This window comes from Melanostigma gelatinosum (genome assembly GCF_949748355.1).
Source record: "Melanostigma gelatinosum genome assembly, chromosome: 6".
Lineage (NCBI taxonomy): Eukaryota > Metazoa > Chordata > Actinopteri > Perciformes > Zoarcidae > Melanostigma > Melanostigma gelatinosum.
In genome coordinates this window covers 13,373,273-13,387,910 of record NC_136639.1, presented here as the reverse complement: position 1 = coordinate 13,387,910, position 14,638 = coordinate 13,373,273, and the positions used below count along the sequence as shown (strand labels likewise).

Here is a 14,638-nt window from a genome sequence, read left to right as displayed (position 1 = left end):
TCAGACATGTGAAATATAAAAATAAAAATCCAGATTAAGTCGAAGTGTGAACCTACTACATTGTAAGTTATAGATTATGCAACAATAAAATAGTTTGAGTACAATTAAAATGAAGAGCGATAGAGTCATCCATCAATGTCTCTCACGTTGTCAAAGATGTGAGATGACCCATGTGTAATCAAAGGTTGAGTCCAGCTCATTAAAAAAGGACACCTTAAAGATAACCATCATTACAACAACATAAAACAATATCACAAAGAGTCTGAGAGCCAGCTGTCAATAGCTTTCTCATTGGCTAATGCATCTTTTTGCCAATCCACACACCACCTGAGGTTAGCAATGACTTGGCTGTAGTTTCTCCCCAAACTATGTTGCCAGGCACCAAATGCTTTTTTATTGTAGAGATGCACAGTAGTAGAGACTTCTGGATAGTCTACAATACTACGCAATAGCTTGTCCAGATGTGCCTGCACATCTAGGAATTTGAGAGCTACATTATGAAGTTCTTCTTTGTCCCGCGTCATGTCTGCAAATACAGAGAGTACAGAAAAATCAAAGGGTGCCAGTGTTTTAAGATTTATTTTTCTTCTTGAAAGCATAGGAGGATTGAGTGATTGAAATTTAGTTTCTGAAGTTAGGAACTCACCAAAAAGCTGTGGGGGGACACTCAGTCCATCTGCATAGGCAATATATTTCCACCGGCCACTTCTCAGCATGTACGTAGAGGCATTGACATTACAACCATGATATTCACTCAGAACCCAGTCTGGATGTTGCTTCTTGGAAAAAGTGCTGGCCTTGGATAGCAGAGGAAGGAGCGTGTGGCCACTGAGAACACCTACTGCTGGAATACCAGCAATATCTGCAAAAATCATCGAGTTAAATACTTAAATCTAAATCTACTTGTGCTTTTATTATGTTGCTTTTACAGACAGTTCAAATCCCTCCACATCTTGCCGACTATAACACTTTTATTCTACCTTTCAACAGGTATTTTAATGATTTCAAATCTTGAATAGACATTTTAATCCCATGTTTCTGTCTACTTCCTTACCCAGCACAGTGGGATAGAGATCAACCAAGGACACAAGCTCGTTGGCCTGCAGGCCGGACATCAGCCCAGGCCCCGTGACCAGCAGGGGAACATGGGAGCTGCCTTCAAACATTGACATCTTGTAGAACTGCCGGTGCTCCATGGCAAGCTCTCCGTGGTCAGCCGTGAAGATCACAACGGTGTTGTCAAGCAGGCCGGTCTCTCTCAGAGCTGAAATCACTTGGCCTGGTGAAGACAGAGTAACCACTGAGCTGCTGCTCAAAAGACTTCATTCAAACATTAAGTGGCGGTAGAGATGTAAGAACATGTTTATATCCATATATAAATATACTTACCATCTCCATTGTGCCTTTAAAAGTTAGTTACTACTTTTTTAGCCTTTATTTATTCAGGGAAGTTTCACTGAGAATAATTCAAGTAAAATAGCCAAAACAGGCTGCACAGAATCAACAGCAATACGGCTAAAGAAATTCAGTGCAGTTTGCACTGTAAATTTGATGTATTAGTATTACTGATACGCCTAAAATCTAGCTACCTGCAGTTGCCAGTTACACTACGCCCCAGTTTGATAGCCGGAGTGGTATGTTGGTTGTGCTGCAAACGCGGTCACAGAAAGTGTCTCTCTAACACTACTTTGTTTCCTCCAGTACATGTTTGGATCTGTGAAACTGAGCTAAAACCGGCTCCTTGCAGGTTTGGTGCTGCTTCATTAGCTAGCGACAGAGTTTGGTTTGAACTTGAGCCATCTTTGTCAAATTTGAAAAACATGGGTTAAACTTTAAGTTAGCTGTCAAACCTACTACCTCCTGCTGGGAGAGTCCGTCTCCTGATGAATTACTTCTGTCAACTAACCCAGCATGGCATCTGCTTCAGCACACATGGCATAATAGAAGGCCCTTATGCTTTTGACTTCCTCCTCAGTGAAAACACCACTGCAGTTTTTGGTGCAGGTGGAGTAGTAGTCGACAGGGTGCATGGCAGCAAAAGGCAGCCATTTAGGAACAGTGATGAGCTCAGTAGACACCTGTGAGTGTAAAATAAGAACATACGACTTTATAGTGATTCATATAAAAACATACAATGTGATTCTGCAATAATGGAGAGAAAACATTCAAGAAGCGGGGGAAAAAGCAGCATGCCTTCTTCAGCCAGTATGGTGAGGTGAGGAAGGTGGATCCTCCTGCGGTGGGCCCCACGGATGTTGTTGGATAGGGGTGAGGTAGATTGAGGCCAAGATAAAGTGAGAAGGGCTGGTGTGAGGATGCAGCTCTCTGGTGGATCCACTGTGTAGCCTTGTCTGTGTTTTCCCAGTCTTCTTCCATGATCCTCACTGTTGACATGTTCCCAACCAGTTGCGTAACAGGCCGGACCTCTTGGCGCAGGAGAAACTGAACATCTCGTGTCCAGGCCTCGACTCGATTACTGCACAAGTTGCACAAACAATTGATTTACAACTAAAAAAAATAGGAAGTGGAAAGAAACAGGAGAGGACAAGGACCCAAATAGATGATTCACACTGTTCTGACAAATAGCTGCTCACAGACACAGTATCTTATCGTTTATTACTCATACAGTTAGTCACCAAACACTTCTTTTGAGTGTATGTGTTATTGTTAATCTTAGTTTGGTGAATAGAGATGAGACAAGGTTGGTGAAGCTGTTTTTTTATCTGCGATACAGTGACAGTGGCTGCCTACCTAACGGAGTGACTCCCTGAGGTGTAGTCCAGCTTGCCCATTGACTTGGTAAGATATCCATTTGCCTCCAGCACACCCATCCATGTTGTTGCTTTAGCATCAAGGCACTTGTAGTTGTTCCACGACTGAGTAAGGTGAACAAACTGACCACTCCACATTGCTGTGAAACAAATATTAAACAGCTGAAATACATTTATTATTCAACCTTTAATAATTACCACAATATCTGCTCCCCAGTGCCTTTCGTTTACCTGCTCTTGAGGGGCAGCAGATGGGCGAGTTGGTGTACGCATTGAGGAATGTGGTACCAAGCTCCCTGAGGTAGTTTACATATGGAAGCTGCACAACTTTGCTGCTAGGATCAAAAGTCAATCGCCCATCCTGCAGAAAGAGGAAAACTAACACTTAGACCCAAAGACACAGAGGTACACAGTCAAACAAGGACCACATTTTAAAAGATAAACATCTCTGATGGCGTTAAATCTTCTCGAGCTATAGGTCTGTCATTGCACGGTGCTTAAGACTAAAACAAAGACAAGATACTATTACTGAGGCAGTGACTGCAAAGCACTGTAACTTCATTCAGACTCACAAATGCATCGCTCATCACCATCACGATGTTGGGTCTGGTTCCATTTTGGCACAGACTTTGACTATAAAGTTGACAAAGGAATATCAAAGCAAACATTTGTATTTTCATATCAGCGTTTCACTTCCCTTCCGATTTGGTGATTAGCTGTCGTAAAAGAAGAGATTTCTCTGCACCGGGTGAGACTTCCCCACAGTGTTGGTCTGTAAGTGATGGTAACTCTCGAGCAGTATGCACTTGATAAACATCCTGGTTACGCTTTCAAACTAAGAGTTTTCTAGTTTAATTTGAGATGATGATTTACATGTAATGATGAACTGGGAACTCTAGATGGCAGCACTAATCTTTTCATAACACATCTATGCTGCACAATTTAGTTGAGTTGTCTATTATGTCATGACCACAACTTCAACTACAGCTACTACTGGCGCATTGTTTATCACAAAGATGTATATGTGTTTGTAAAATACTAAATATCTTGTTATAATACTTGCTAATAAATTATGAAAATCTGATTGAAACTAATATGACTGCGCGTGATGCACTTGTTGAATTATAGGAGGTAGAACGGAATATGATTTGGTTTTTAATTGTTTTCATTAAGGGTTTTAATCAATCGCCATCCAATTTGAATCGTTGATGCTTTATGAGGATCTTGCAAACACGGACTTCCACAGCTATTATACACCCACCTGTAAATCAATGCTCACTTTGGGCAAATTGTATTGTTAAATTGATGTGGCGCCTCGTAAATGATCAAAATAAATTGGAATTGAAATGGTCGTTTTTTGTAGTCCTAATGTGTTTGTTGAAAGCAATGCGCGATGTGTTACCGTGCTGTTCAACAGATGATGCTGCAGCTCGTTTCAGACGCCTTGGTGGCCACCAGATGGCGTGTTGAGCCTCACAGTTGTTTTTCCTGTAAACTGTGAGTTCAACACAATGAGAAATCCAAACCCCCCCTCATATGTGCATGGCCCATTTTAATCTTAACACAAAAACAAGATATAGATGAATACATCGGAAGCTTTCCTAGAAGTCTGCTCGTCCTCAAATGGCAGGAATACACAGTATTCCTGCCATTCTACATGGTCTATGCTGCAGGAGTCGTGCACATTTCAGCAGTTGTTTGATGTTGATTTCACATGGATCTAGAGGCTGTAGTGTGCCTGGATATATGTGAGATGAGGCCATATGTGTGGATTATATCACAGATGAATGTGTAGACACATATATGCCTGGACATAAGGCTGGAAGCTGTATGCCTATACGTATCCAGAGGTCATGCACCGTGTTTGAATGGTTATCGTATAACCATATATTATGAAGACTATAATCGTGTATTTTTTTTGTTTCTAGTGCAGTCAGTTAAACATACTTTCCTTAAATCAATATCTGCATGAAAAACCTGGAAATCACTAAAAATGAGACTTTCCAGGTAGATGTAAACGTTCATTTGCAATAGAAGAAATGAGTCGTGAAGTCTCACCTCTAACACTATTGTGGTGATTCTTTCTTCAGTGCAGTCTTTCAGCTGTTTGACCAAACTTGTCATCTGGCTCAGTGCCACACTTCTCTGCCTTGTTCCAGAAGGCGGAAGGAGGGGGCAGCGGAGCCCTGCGCATGCGCTCAAGGTTGTTTTTCACACAGCCCGTCGCTTAAAGTGAGCTGAGCTACGGGGGTTTCCTTGTCTTTGACTGGAGACCGACGAGGAGAGAGGCGGACGGTAACAGCATCCTTTGCTGTTATTCAGCCATCACACATCTCAATGAACTGCTCGCACAGAAGCCACTGATCGTGCCTGCTGCTTTTTGCAGGGCAGCGATACTGATCAGTGTCTAAAGACTGCATCCCCTTTTTTTTCATATGAAATTATTTTTTCATAGACTTTTTTTTATTTCCAGGTCTCTGTATCTCTTTCCACCATGGTGCTAGGAAAGGCAAAGAGCTTCACAGTGAGCTACGACTGTCTCAATGACAGCAATGTTCCCGTCTTCTCCAGCGGGGACTGCGTCTCAGGGAGGGTGATCATCGAAGTCACCGGAGAAATCCGCGTGAAATCCCTCAAAATCCACGCGAAAGGATTTGCGAAAGTTCGTTGGACTGAATCTAGAAATGCTGGATCCAACACTGCCTACACGCAAAACTACACAGAAGAAGTGGAATATCTCAATCACAAAGATATTTTGATTGGGCACGAGAGAGGTAAGAGAGTGTGTTTTTGTATTCTGAAGTTTTAGAGGAACTGACTGTAAGATGCTCTTTGTGCTGGTTGAGGATCAGGTTATCTGGAGGATGCTGTAGCCCTGAACGTCAGAAACGGTGTTAATAACGTTATAATATACACCGTTTGAGTTGATTATCTTGCGCAGTGTAGTCTTTTAATTGATGGTGTTGGTACAATGGACATACGTGACATCGTCTCCATAGAGCTCCATCTTTACTCGTTTGTGTCAAGGTGTCAATGAATGACAGCAGCTCGGGCATCTGTATTTTTCACAGTATTTCGAGTGTAAAGCACATTTTCGAGACACAGAGCCGTAGAGTAATGCTTTGCAGTGATGCACTTGCAGCTTTGTGGGACATTTTCAACGCAGAAACGCATCATATATGGCGTTTCTTTGTAGCTTTTCTTAAGTTTCCACCCATTGTTCAAAGCGGTTCAATCCTGTTCAGAAAACTGGACCAGGGGGAGGGCGGAGCAAAGCGCACGACCCTCCCACACGCGTGAGTTTATTGGCTGAGGTGCTCATGTGTGGCCAATGACATCACCTTTCTTGCAGAGAGTGACAGAAGACTCTGCAACTTTTTAATTAAGAAAACACCTGCAGAATAGAATAAATCGACAGCAGTACCTGTAGTTTGAATCTAAATATATATATTTTTTTTAAAACTGCAGTAGAGCTGCAAAGCTGATGGTTTTTCGTTCTTCTTCGATTGTAAATTACGTTTCCTCTGCACACATATTTGTGTTTTGCTGGAATATGACGATGCATTGCTCTATTGTCAGCAGCGTTTGTGCTTCGGACATATTTGCGTAACTTTATCCGCAGAATGGTGGATGTGTTTGACAGTAGAAAGCACCCATTGTGAGCGCCTCTGTATGTATATGTGTGCCTTGTTTTAATGGTTTGGGTTCAGCTTGGTGTTTTTGTCCATCTGCAGCATCTTTGCTCACCATTTAATGGCGATCTTGTTTCTGGTGAACTCTGCAGCAGCCGTCTGAAGTGTAGCAGGTGAACTGACTAGCTGTCATGACGCCATACTGTCAGGCATTTTGCATGTTAAGGTCAAATTGTTACGTCAGCCTACAACAAATAATGCATTTTCACAAGAGCTGAGGTTTAAATTGAGATGTATTGTTGCAGATACAACGATACGCGACGTCCTTCACCAATAATGATACTTGAACCAAAGCTTAATTTCGCCACAAGCTCTTTTATAAAACATTTAATGTGACGCTGAGGTGGATAAACCGGTCGAAAGGCGCTGCAGTCGGTGTAGGGAACAGTCTCGTTGGTGAATCTGCGGTGCCGCACAGTGAATGCGTAATGAGTGCAGAGCGGCTGTGTGAAGCTGCTCGCACCGGTTTAGGCCGGTCTCCTCCTGCTGGAGTCTGCCGTTTGACTGACAGCTCCGTACTTGTTTACCACACTACTGCTGCTGCTATAGTGGGGGTGGGGGGGAGGAGGGAGTGCTGAGCTGGCAGACGCACACCCGGCCTCTCGACCCAGCTCTTCATAAAACACTCTTGATGTTTTAAATGACAAAAAAATAATTTACAACATTTTATGAGCATTTGGACGATGCGAAAAGGTCCTCTCCTCCCTTTAGGAAAAAAATATGCTTTTTTGTTTTTTTTAGAGATGAATGATGGAAAATAACTTGGTCCTTGTTGGCGAGATAGATTTATCTATCGATTAGGATTTCATTGTTGCCCCATAGAGCCCAGTTCCCCCCATAATAGCCTATGTATCTCCATCATGCCACAATGGGATCTCTGGGATGTAGGCCGTTGTTCAAACAAAAGCACCATCTTGCACGCTCAGTTTCTCGTACCTTAAGCAATCAACTTCGTTGGTGTGCTCTTAATATTCGTCTGCTGCTCATCTCTCAATACATCATTTTTTTCACGGACAGATATGATAGTAAAATCCCCTTATTCTCTTTTGTCTCCCCCACCCTGTGTTTTTGGTATGACTTTCAGATGCCTTCGTAGAGCATTTTACCCAGGTATGGTATACATGTGTTTGGAATATTGTCCTCCTTGTCTTTCAGACGATGACAACTCTGAGGAAGGACTCACCACTATCCATTCAGGAAGACATGAGTATGCATTCAGCCTCGAGCTTCCACAGACGTAAGTGTTTTAATACTACACCTGTGTCAGAGATTAAATGGCAATATCATCATTATTCAGCTGTAGCCTAGATGCGATTTTGACAGTTAAATAACCCCTTTCTATTCCCTATTTCCTCCTGTCTTCTTTCCTGCAGACCTCTGGCTACCTCTTTCGAAGGGAAGCATGGCAGTGTGCGCTATTGGGTAAAGGCAGAACTCCACAGGCCATGGCTCCTGCCCATGAAGACCAAGAAGGAATTCACAGTCTTTGAGCACATTGACATCAACACTCCATTATTGCTGGTAAGTTCTTTTGAAGCAGTCCGAAGCCCCCTTTTTAATATGTCATAATATTTTAATTGGGGGAGTTTTGACTGATTACCCAACAGATATATCCGGAACAGAGTTTATGCATTATTATTCACCCTGTTTTTCAATCCAGGTGGGCAACATTTAGGAGAAATCTCCAGATATTTTCTAATGCATCTGTTCTTTTTTTCTTCAGTCACCACAGGCAGGCACGAAAGACAAGACGCTTTGCTGTTGGTTCTGCACCTCAGGTCCTATTTCCCTAAGTGCCAAAATAGAAAGGAAGGGATACACCCCAGGTGAGGATAAGTAAATGATTCATCACGCAACTGATAACACTGTTAGTCGTGCAGATGAGTTGATGGAAGTATTACACTGTCTAGATCATTGCATTTATTAGTAATGACACACAAGATACCAAGATGACTACCATTGATAGAAATGTAGAAAGACGTCAATTGACCTCCCCACTACCCTCTCTGACTCTGTAGGCGAGTCGATCCAGATCTTTGCCGAGATTGAGAACTGCTCATCCCGCATGGTGGTGCCAAAGGCAGCAATCTACCAGACCCAAACCTTCTATGCCAAAGGGAAGATGAAGGAGGTCAAGCAGCTGGTGGCCAACCTGCGGGGAGAGTCTCTGTCCTCGGGCAAAACGGAGACCTGGAGCGGCAAGATGCTGAAGATCCCACCTGTCTCACCCTCCATCCTGGACTGCAACATTATCAGAGTGGAGTACTCCCTTATGGTGAGTACAGTGTTACTGTATTGGAGCTACTCTCACACCCCATTCAGCATAACCCCCTTTTCTATCTGTTTGCCTTTGCCTTCATCCTTTTGCATGAATAAAAAGGTGTTTCTGTCCTCAGTACAGTCTCCTCTTGACCTTATTATCACCATTACTCAGCACCCTTGTCAGTACAGAATCAATAATTCCCAGGCTGACTCAGCCACCATTGCCAAATCTGGGCCTTGGATGGCACCAGGTGTTATCTCCACATGCTGCTAAGAGCATTAGCCCAGGATATGTTTCGTAACACCTGCCTTGCGGGTGCTTATAACCTCTTTACCTCGGGAACAGACAGCCACCAGACGCGGGCTCTACCTGCATAAGCAACCGACCTCAAGTCATTGACCCACATATTGTTGAACAACTGCACAACCCATTTAGCCCAGACTAGCATGTGTTTTTTTATCTTATAGAGAGGATTAAAAGGCTGTTTCATTTCATGTTGAATGCTCAGCTCATTGCAGCACTTTTATTATACCTCAGAATGCTTTGCATATTCTAACCTGCTGTGGTGATCGCTCAGGTTTATGTGGACATACCCGGGGCAATAAACCTGTCCCTGAACCTGCCCCTGGTCATCGGGACAATCCCTCTCCACCCCTTCGGCTCCCGTACCTCCAGTGTCAGCAGCCAGTGCAGCATGAGCTGGCTGGGCATGGGTCTGCCTGAGAGGCCTGAAGGTAGGCTGGATCTCCCGCCCATGAATCAGATGTATAACTTAACTCCGAGTGTACTTATCGAGGATGCTAATATGTGGCTCGCTGTTCCTCTGCAGCTCCTCCAAGCTACGCAGAGATTGTGACAGAAGCGCAGAGGCAGAGCAGTCTGGATGTCCCAGCAGCCCGCGAGGAGCTGGACGGACCTCTCTTCGCCTACATTCACGAGTTCCGCTTCCAGCCTCCTCCACTGTACTCTGAGGTAAGCACCAAATAACATATAGCGCAAAGTGGTTGTTCATCAGACCAAATTAAAGGCGCTCTGTGTTTCAATAAATAAACCCTCTTTTTCTCGTCTCCTCTCCAGATCGATCCTAATCCAGATCATGCAAGACGTACCGAGGAGCACAGGCTCGACGCCTGTCCATCACGCTGAAGGGTTTTCCTCAAAGTCCCCCGACCGACTTGGGGATCTCTGAAGAAGCCTGCTTGCAAGGCTCAGCTTTGTTTATTTTTCTCCAACAACAAAGTTCACACAACGCTGTTGACATCAAGAGAAATACAAAGTATCCAACCAACCAACAAAGACTTGGACAAATACCTACAGTTGCGTTGGGTTGGACAAATCTGTTCCTGCCTTCCCTCAGCGAGAGAAACAGGAGCCACTAGTTTGGGGCATCGCTTCCTTCCTGTGTCAGCCTGCTGAGGGTGGGAGGCATACAGATGAACACATATTCAGTCTGTATGAATAACCCCACTGGTAGCGAGAGCCCTGGTGATAGTCTTGACAATGAAGAATCAGCAAGGCTCAGCCTGCCAGCTTCTCTTTAACTCTTGATTCTTCTGTACTCGTGGCACATACGGACATGGCTCCTCACACAAAAGAGGACTGATCATGTCCCGGCTTCAGCCGAATCACCGAAAGAAAACTCGAGATAAATAATGTTCGAACCACCACAGTCTGTATGAATGAGAGCATTCAGCAGTCAACAACAGAGCAAAGACTAGGTCCTCCTGCCTCATTTCGGATTTTTGTTTTGCACACTTTATTCTTTACTTGATTTGTGTTGCTCCGTTTCATGAGAATTGAGAAAAAAAAAAAAATAGGATGCGCCAGACTACGAATATGAGACTACAAGCTTAACTTTCCAGACTTTCATCTGCATAACTTTGAGCAACGCTGAGAACAGGATTTGATTTTGGGGGGAAAAAAAGATTGACAAGGACAAGAACACTGCACTGAATTTGTTTCAGATTTTTCTTTTTCTCCTCATGACATTTCTTCAGTGACTTTAAACAACTAGACTTGACTTTTGCAGCACACTATCTTCATCTTAAAGCTCCTTAAGATGTTGCCTCCTCAGCTTTGATCCAAGTGTGGCTTTCCTCTTTCAGTTTAGTTATTTTCTTTAGTTATTCTGTTTTTTGTATTTAGCTCCAATCATAGAATAGCTTTTAGCATTTCTTGTGTTGAGGTTGCGCTGGATTCGGACTAGGAGGGTTGCAGACCTGCATTTGCCACTCAAATTGTAGCTACGGAGAAGAGTGTGAGCCTGTGTGTTAGTGTGTGTGTGTGTGTGTGTGAAACAGAGAGGGTGGTACATTGTGGAGGGACTCGCCTCACCCTACTTACCTGCAGCCCCTCTACTCCCAATCTCAGGGCAAGCCAGGCTTGCATAACTGCCCAAAAAGCACTGTCTCAGGTGGTCGTCTCACTTGCCAAACTGTTGGGGGGAAAAAAAGAGAAAAAATGCTTTTTTGTTTTAAATTGCACTGTTAAAAAAGAATGACGTTTTTGTTTGTTTTAAACTACCAAAACAAGAGAATAGACCTGCGGAGAAACAAGGCAGCTTTCTGAGATTAATCACATTCCCTTTTTGTCCTGCTGCACTTGCCCAGTTCATCCAACCAACAGTTAGATTTCACCAGACCAGTGACGCCAGAACGCTAGCTATAAAAAAAAAAATATGGAAAAAGAGGAGTGCTCCTGCATTGAAGGAGCAAACCCAGCACAAATGAAAAGCTGGAGACGTTGCTAAACCTCTGTTCAGACTGCTCAGAACAAGTAGTGGTAGGTTGACATGAGTAATACATTGGTTTTCTAACTCATGCAACACAAAAGACCAGCTGTAACAGAGGTTTGACATCGTCAAGACAATAAAAGAAGAGCAGCACTTTTTTGATAAGAAAATCATTTTAGAAAAAAGCGTTCAATGGAGAAGGTCTGGAGAAAAAAACATTTGGTACTAACCATGTTGTAGATGATTTTTAAGCTAAGCAGTGTTGTGTAGGACGTTGATGCATCATCAAATTCTTTTTTTTTTATAGTGATTAGTGACTTTTAAAAAAAAGTTTACATTTTTAAACGTAGCTGACACAAGTTTGTATATGTTGTGTGTGTGTGTGTGTGTGCACGCTCTTATCGGGATCCAGCTGGCGACTAAATATACTGCTTCTGACAGAAATGGACAAACTGCAGATTATTAAAGTGATCTTATCTTAGTGGCCTTGACACAGAAAAGACCTGACCATCAGTCTTCATCTTTCAGTGTCTATGTTAACTCTTGTTCTCCTTTTTATTGTGTTTGTACACATATGTATGTTTTAGACCTTTCCATGTTATTCAAAAGGACAAAAAGGGAAGAGGAAAAATAAAGTCCTTTTTTTAGAAGCAAGTTTTTAAGAAAATGTCATCCTGGACAGGCGTCTCCATTGTGCTATTGTTCTGAAGCTGATGAGGGTTGAATATTTCTTTTTTTCCATGTATTTCTGGGCATTAATATATAGTTTGCTTCCTAGCTAACCTCCTTGACCAGTCTGATCCCCCTCAGGCTTGGGGAGGGGGGCAGCTGTTGATCAGCACCCCCCCCCCCCCCTGTCTGACTTACATTTAGGTAACATGGGATAGCAGACATACGGCTTCTTCCACTATCCCGACATATTTGTTTGCAGTTCTTTCTTTGGATTTTATCTTAGGGAAATTGAATCAAGCTACAAGATAATGAATAAGCTTACATATTTGTTTCAGGTTGGTCAATTCCATAGTCCATTTGCTTGGACCGCAGAGTAGTCCAGTGTCAAAGCTAAGCTAAACTCCTGACGTCATAAAGGCAGGAGCTGAAATGTTCACAGATAAAGAACCTGGGAAATGGGATCTGAAACATTTTTGAAACAAAGTGCAATATCACTCACTGAATTTTCTTCATTCTCCATTTGTATGTTTGTTTTTAACCTTTTTTTTCTTTTTTGTCTGTCAATCGTCACATTGTATAGATATTCTATGAATATACTATGTTCTGAATGGTTTAACCTTATGTCTAGTTCTTCCTTTTGATTTGAATAAATGTTTTGTTCAAAATTACAATGAACTGTGATGTGAATTTCTGAAAACAGAATTATGCACCCTATACAGTACACACTTAAACGTATTGACATTAGTGAAGATAAAGTTTCCTCTGTGATTTGTCTGATCACCGGTCTTTGACAGAACACAACAACATATCCCTTTAACTGAAAAGCAGCATTTAAATGAAGCTGCAAATGATTGATCATTGCGTTACCCCAAATATATTTCATTTGGGTCATGACAGTTTCAGATTAGAAGCAAACAGGTTGCCAGATCTGCTGGACCCAGATTATCCCGTGAAAATGAGTCCACTCTGTTTGTACATGTCCACATGGTCTTTATTGACTTACGTTTGCAGGGGTTTACTGTGGGGATCCCTCAGGTCAGATAAAGAGGGACAAAGCCTGTAAGAAAAGCTGCACTTCCCTCTGTGCTTGAGTACCACCTACGGTCTGAGTGATTCAGATAAGTGCCAACTAATTACCTCAGTGTTCTTACCTTTATATGACAGGCTCATTTTAGTTTTAGTGATGGAGAAAAATAATAAAGGCCACGTCCCTCAAATGTGTCTTGTATACGAAAAGAGCTTTTTTTTTTTTTTTATTGCAGCGCATATCTTATAATGCCGACAAGCCAGAGTTAACTGTTGACATTGTATTAAACAAACACATTTGAGATCAATCAGATGTTTATTATGACCTAGTGTGTGATAATAATAATTATAATAAAGTTGAACTGTAATTTAGCTGTCGCACTCTTTGAAGAGAAATATGGATGAGTCACACAGCACCCCTCTCTCGGAAACTCTCAATGAAACCTGATAGAAGTCGAAGGCTACAGGCCAAGTGAGCCACAGTCACCCGTCCACATATAACAAAACACATGATTTATTGATCACTGCTGAAAGATGCATGCACAAGAAAGGACACGCTGGTCTGCTGCAGAGTGATGAGGGAGGAGGTATCAGCATGAGACTTAAATGTACTCACCATTTTCTATATTAGTTTCTAATCTCCAATTCAGTGTTCGTTCAAGCATCATAATCATAAGACTTTTATTGAGTCGTATTTGTTTTGCCTTTCTAAAAGGCAAGTAGTTCTTTTACTGTCACTGTGGAGGTTGCACTGAGCATTTTGACACATATTACCAATCCTGGAGGGGTTTTGAAATTGTTGTTGCTTGATTTGTTTCAAGCTGAAGTAAATATTGAACATGGTCTATCTTTAAGATAGATCATGGTTTTATTTCTGCTTTTTGGTGTTTTAATGAATGTTCTTAATTGTTTTTAAATCTCCTTTTCGTCTGCCTTATGTTTTGATGCGTTTAATGGTTTTATGTGAGGCACTTTGAATTACCTTGTTGTTGAAATGTGCGATACAAATAAACTTGCCTTGCCTTTGCACAGGTGTCATTCTGGGACTTTGGGCCTACACATGACCTATTCATAGCAGTCTGTTTCGTGAGCAGTCAATCAATGTTACTCGTAGTGTATCGACTTGTGTACTACGTCTACGCCATTTTAACGAATTGATTTCGTCGGAAAAGACGGGTGTGAATGAATACATTGTGCTGCGCTGATTCCTCGTAGGTCAAACTGGAACAAAATGATCTCTGAAAAAGCATGAATGTCATTGCTATTGCATAAGTGGATTTCATATAAATGTCCTCTGTAACACATGATCCTGCACTAACTGCATCATGAAGAAAGGAATAAAGCTTCTAAACATTTACCCAAAACTGACATGTTAAATACAAAGTGACAGCTCATCAACTTTATTGGGGATCTTTGCAAATTATCAATTTGAGCCAGCATCAGTGATGACTCAGCAGCCCTATCAGCTTTGACCAAGCACTTT

At 42.2% G+C, this 14,638-nt stretch overlaps 2 protein-coding genes across 3 annotated transcripts; one reads left to right on the top strand and one right to left on the bottom strand.

The window, feature by feature from the left end:
- Nucleotides 1-50: 50 nt before the first annotated feature.
- Nucleotides 51-3,481, bottom strand: arsk (arylsulfatase family, member K). Its single transcript, XM_079271045.1, has 8 exons — nt 3,344-3,481; nt 3,003-3,132; nt 2,752-2,911; nt 2,194-2,476; nt 1,907-2,078; nt 1,055-1,279; nt 647-862; nt 51-526 (listed from the first exon to the last, which is right to left on the bottom strand). The coding sequence occupies exons 1-8, from the start codon at nt 3,449-3,451 to the stop codon at nt 252-254; spliced, it is 1,569 nt and encodes a 522-aa protein (XP_079127171.1). The 5' UTR covers nt 3,452-3,481; the 3' UTR covers nt 51-251.
- A 1,569-nt stretch (nt 3,482-5,050) lies between these two features.
- On the top strand, nt 5,051-12,800 carry arrdc3a (arrestin domain containing 3a). 2 transcript variants are annotated; one of them, XM_079270338.1, is made up of 9 exons: nt 5,051-5,066; nt 5,245-5,545; nt 7,619-7,700; nt 7,837-7,984; nt 8,187-8,289; nt 8,482-8,738; nt 9,304-9,460; nt 9,556-9,698; nt 9,804-12,800. In XM_079270338.1, exons 2-9 carry the CDS (start codon nt 5,266-5,268, stop codon nt 9,870-9,872), a joined length of 1,239 nt encoding a protein of 412 aa, XP_079126464.1. In that variant the 5' UTR covers nt 5,051-5,066; nt 5,245-5,265; the 3' UTR covers nt 9,873-12,800. The 2 variants fall into 2 exon arrangements, with proteins under 2 accessions (XP_079126464.1, XP_079126465.1); XM_079270339.1 differs by lacking the exon at nt 5,051-5,066 and having other exon boundaries at nt 5,406-5,545; nt 7,548-7,700.
- The last annotated feature ends 1,838 nt before the right edge of the window (nt 12,801-14,638 follow it).

What these genes read in the sequence shown, in the direction of transcription:
- arrdc3a (XM_079270338.1), top strand. Translation starts at nt 5,266, where the DNA reads ATGGTGCTAGGAAAGGCAAAGAGCTTCACAGTGAGCTACGACTGTCTC. An exon ending in TCAACACTCCATTATTGCTG is followed by an intron (nt 7,985 to 8,186) that starts GTAAGTTCTTTT and finishes TTTTTTCTTCAG; the next exon opens with TCACCACAGGCAGGCACGAA. An exon ending in GAGTGGAGTACTCCCTTATG is followed by an intron (nt 8,739 to 9,303) that starts GTGAGTACAGTG and finishes GTGATCGCTCAG; the next exon opens with GTTTATGTGGACATACCCGG.
- arsk (XM_079271045.1), bottom strand. Translation starts at nt 3,451, where the DNA reads ATGAAAATACAAATGTTTGCTTTGATATTCCTTTGTCAACTTTATAGT. An exon ending in CTGCTGCCCCTCAAGAGCAG is followed by an intron (nt 2,912 to 3,002) that starts GTAAACGAAAGG and finishes TTTGTTTCACAG; the next exon opens with CAATGTGGAGTGGTCAGTTT. An exon ending in CACCATACTGGCTGAAGAAG is followed by an intron (nt 2,079 to 2,193) that starts GCATGCTGCTTT and finishes TTACACTCACAG; the next exon opens with GTGTCTACTGAGCTCATCAC.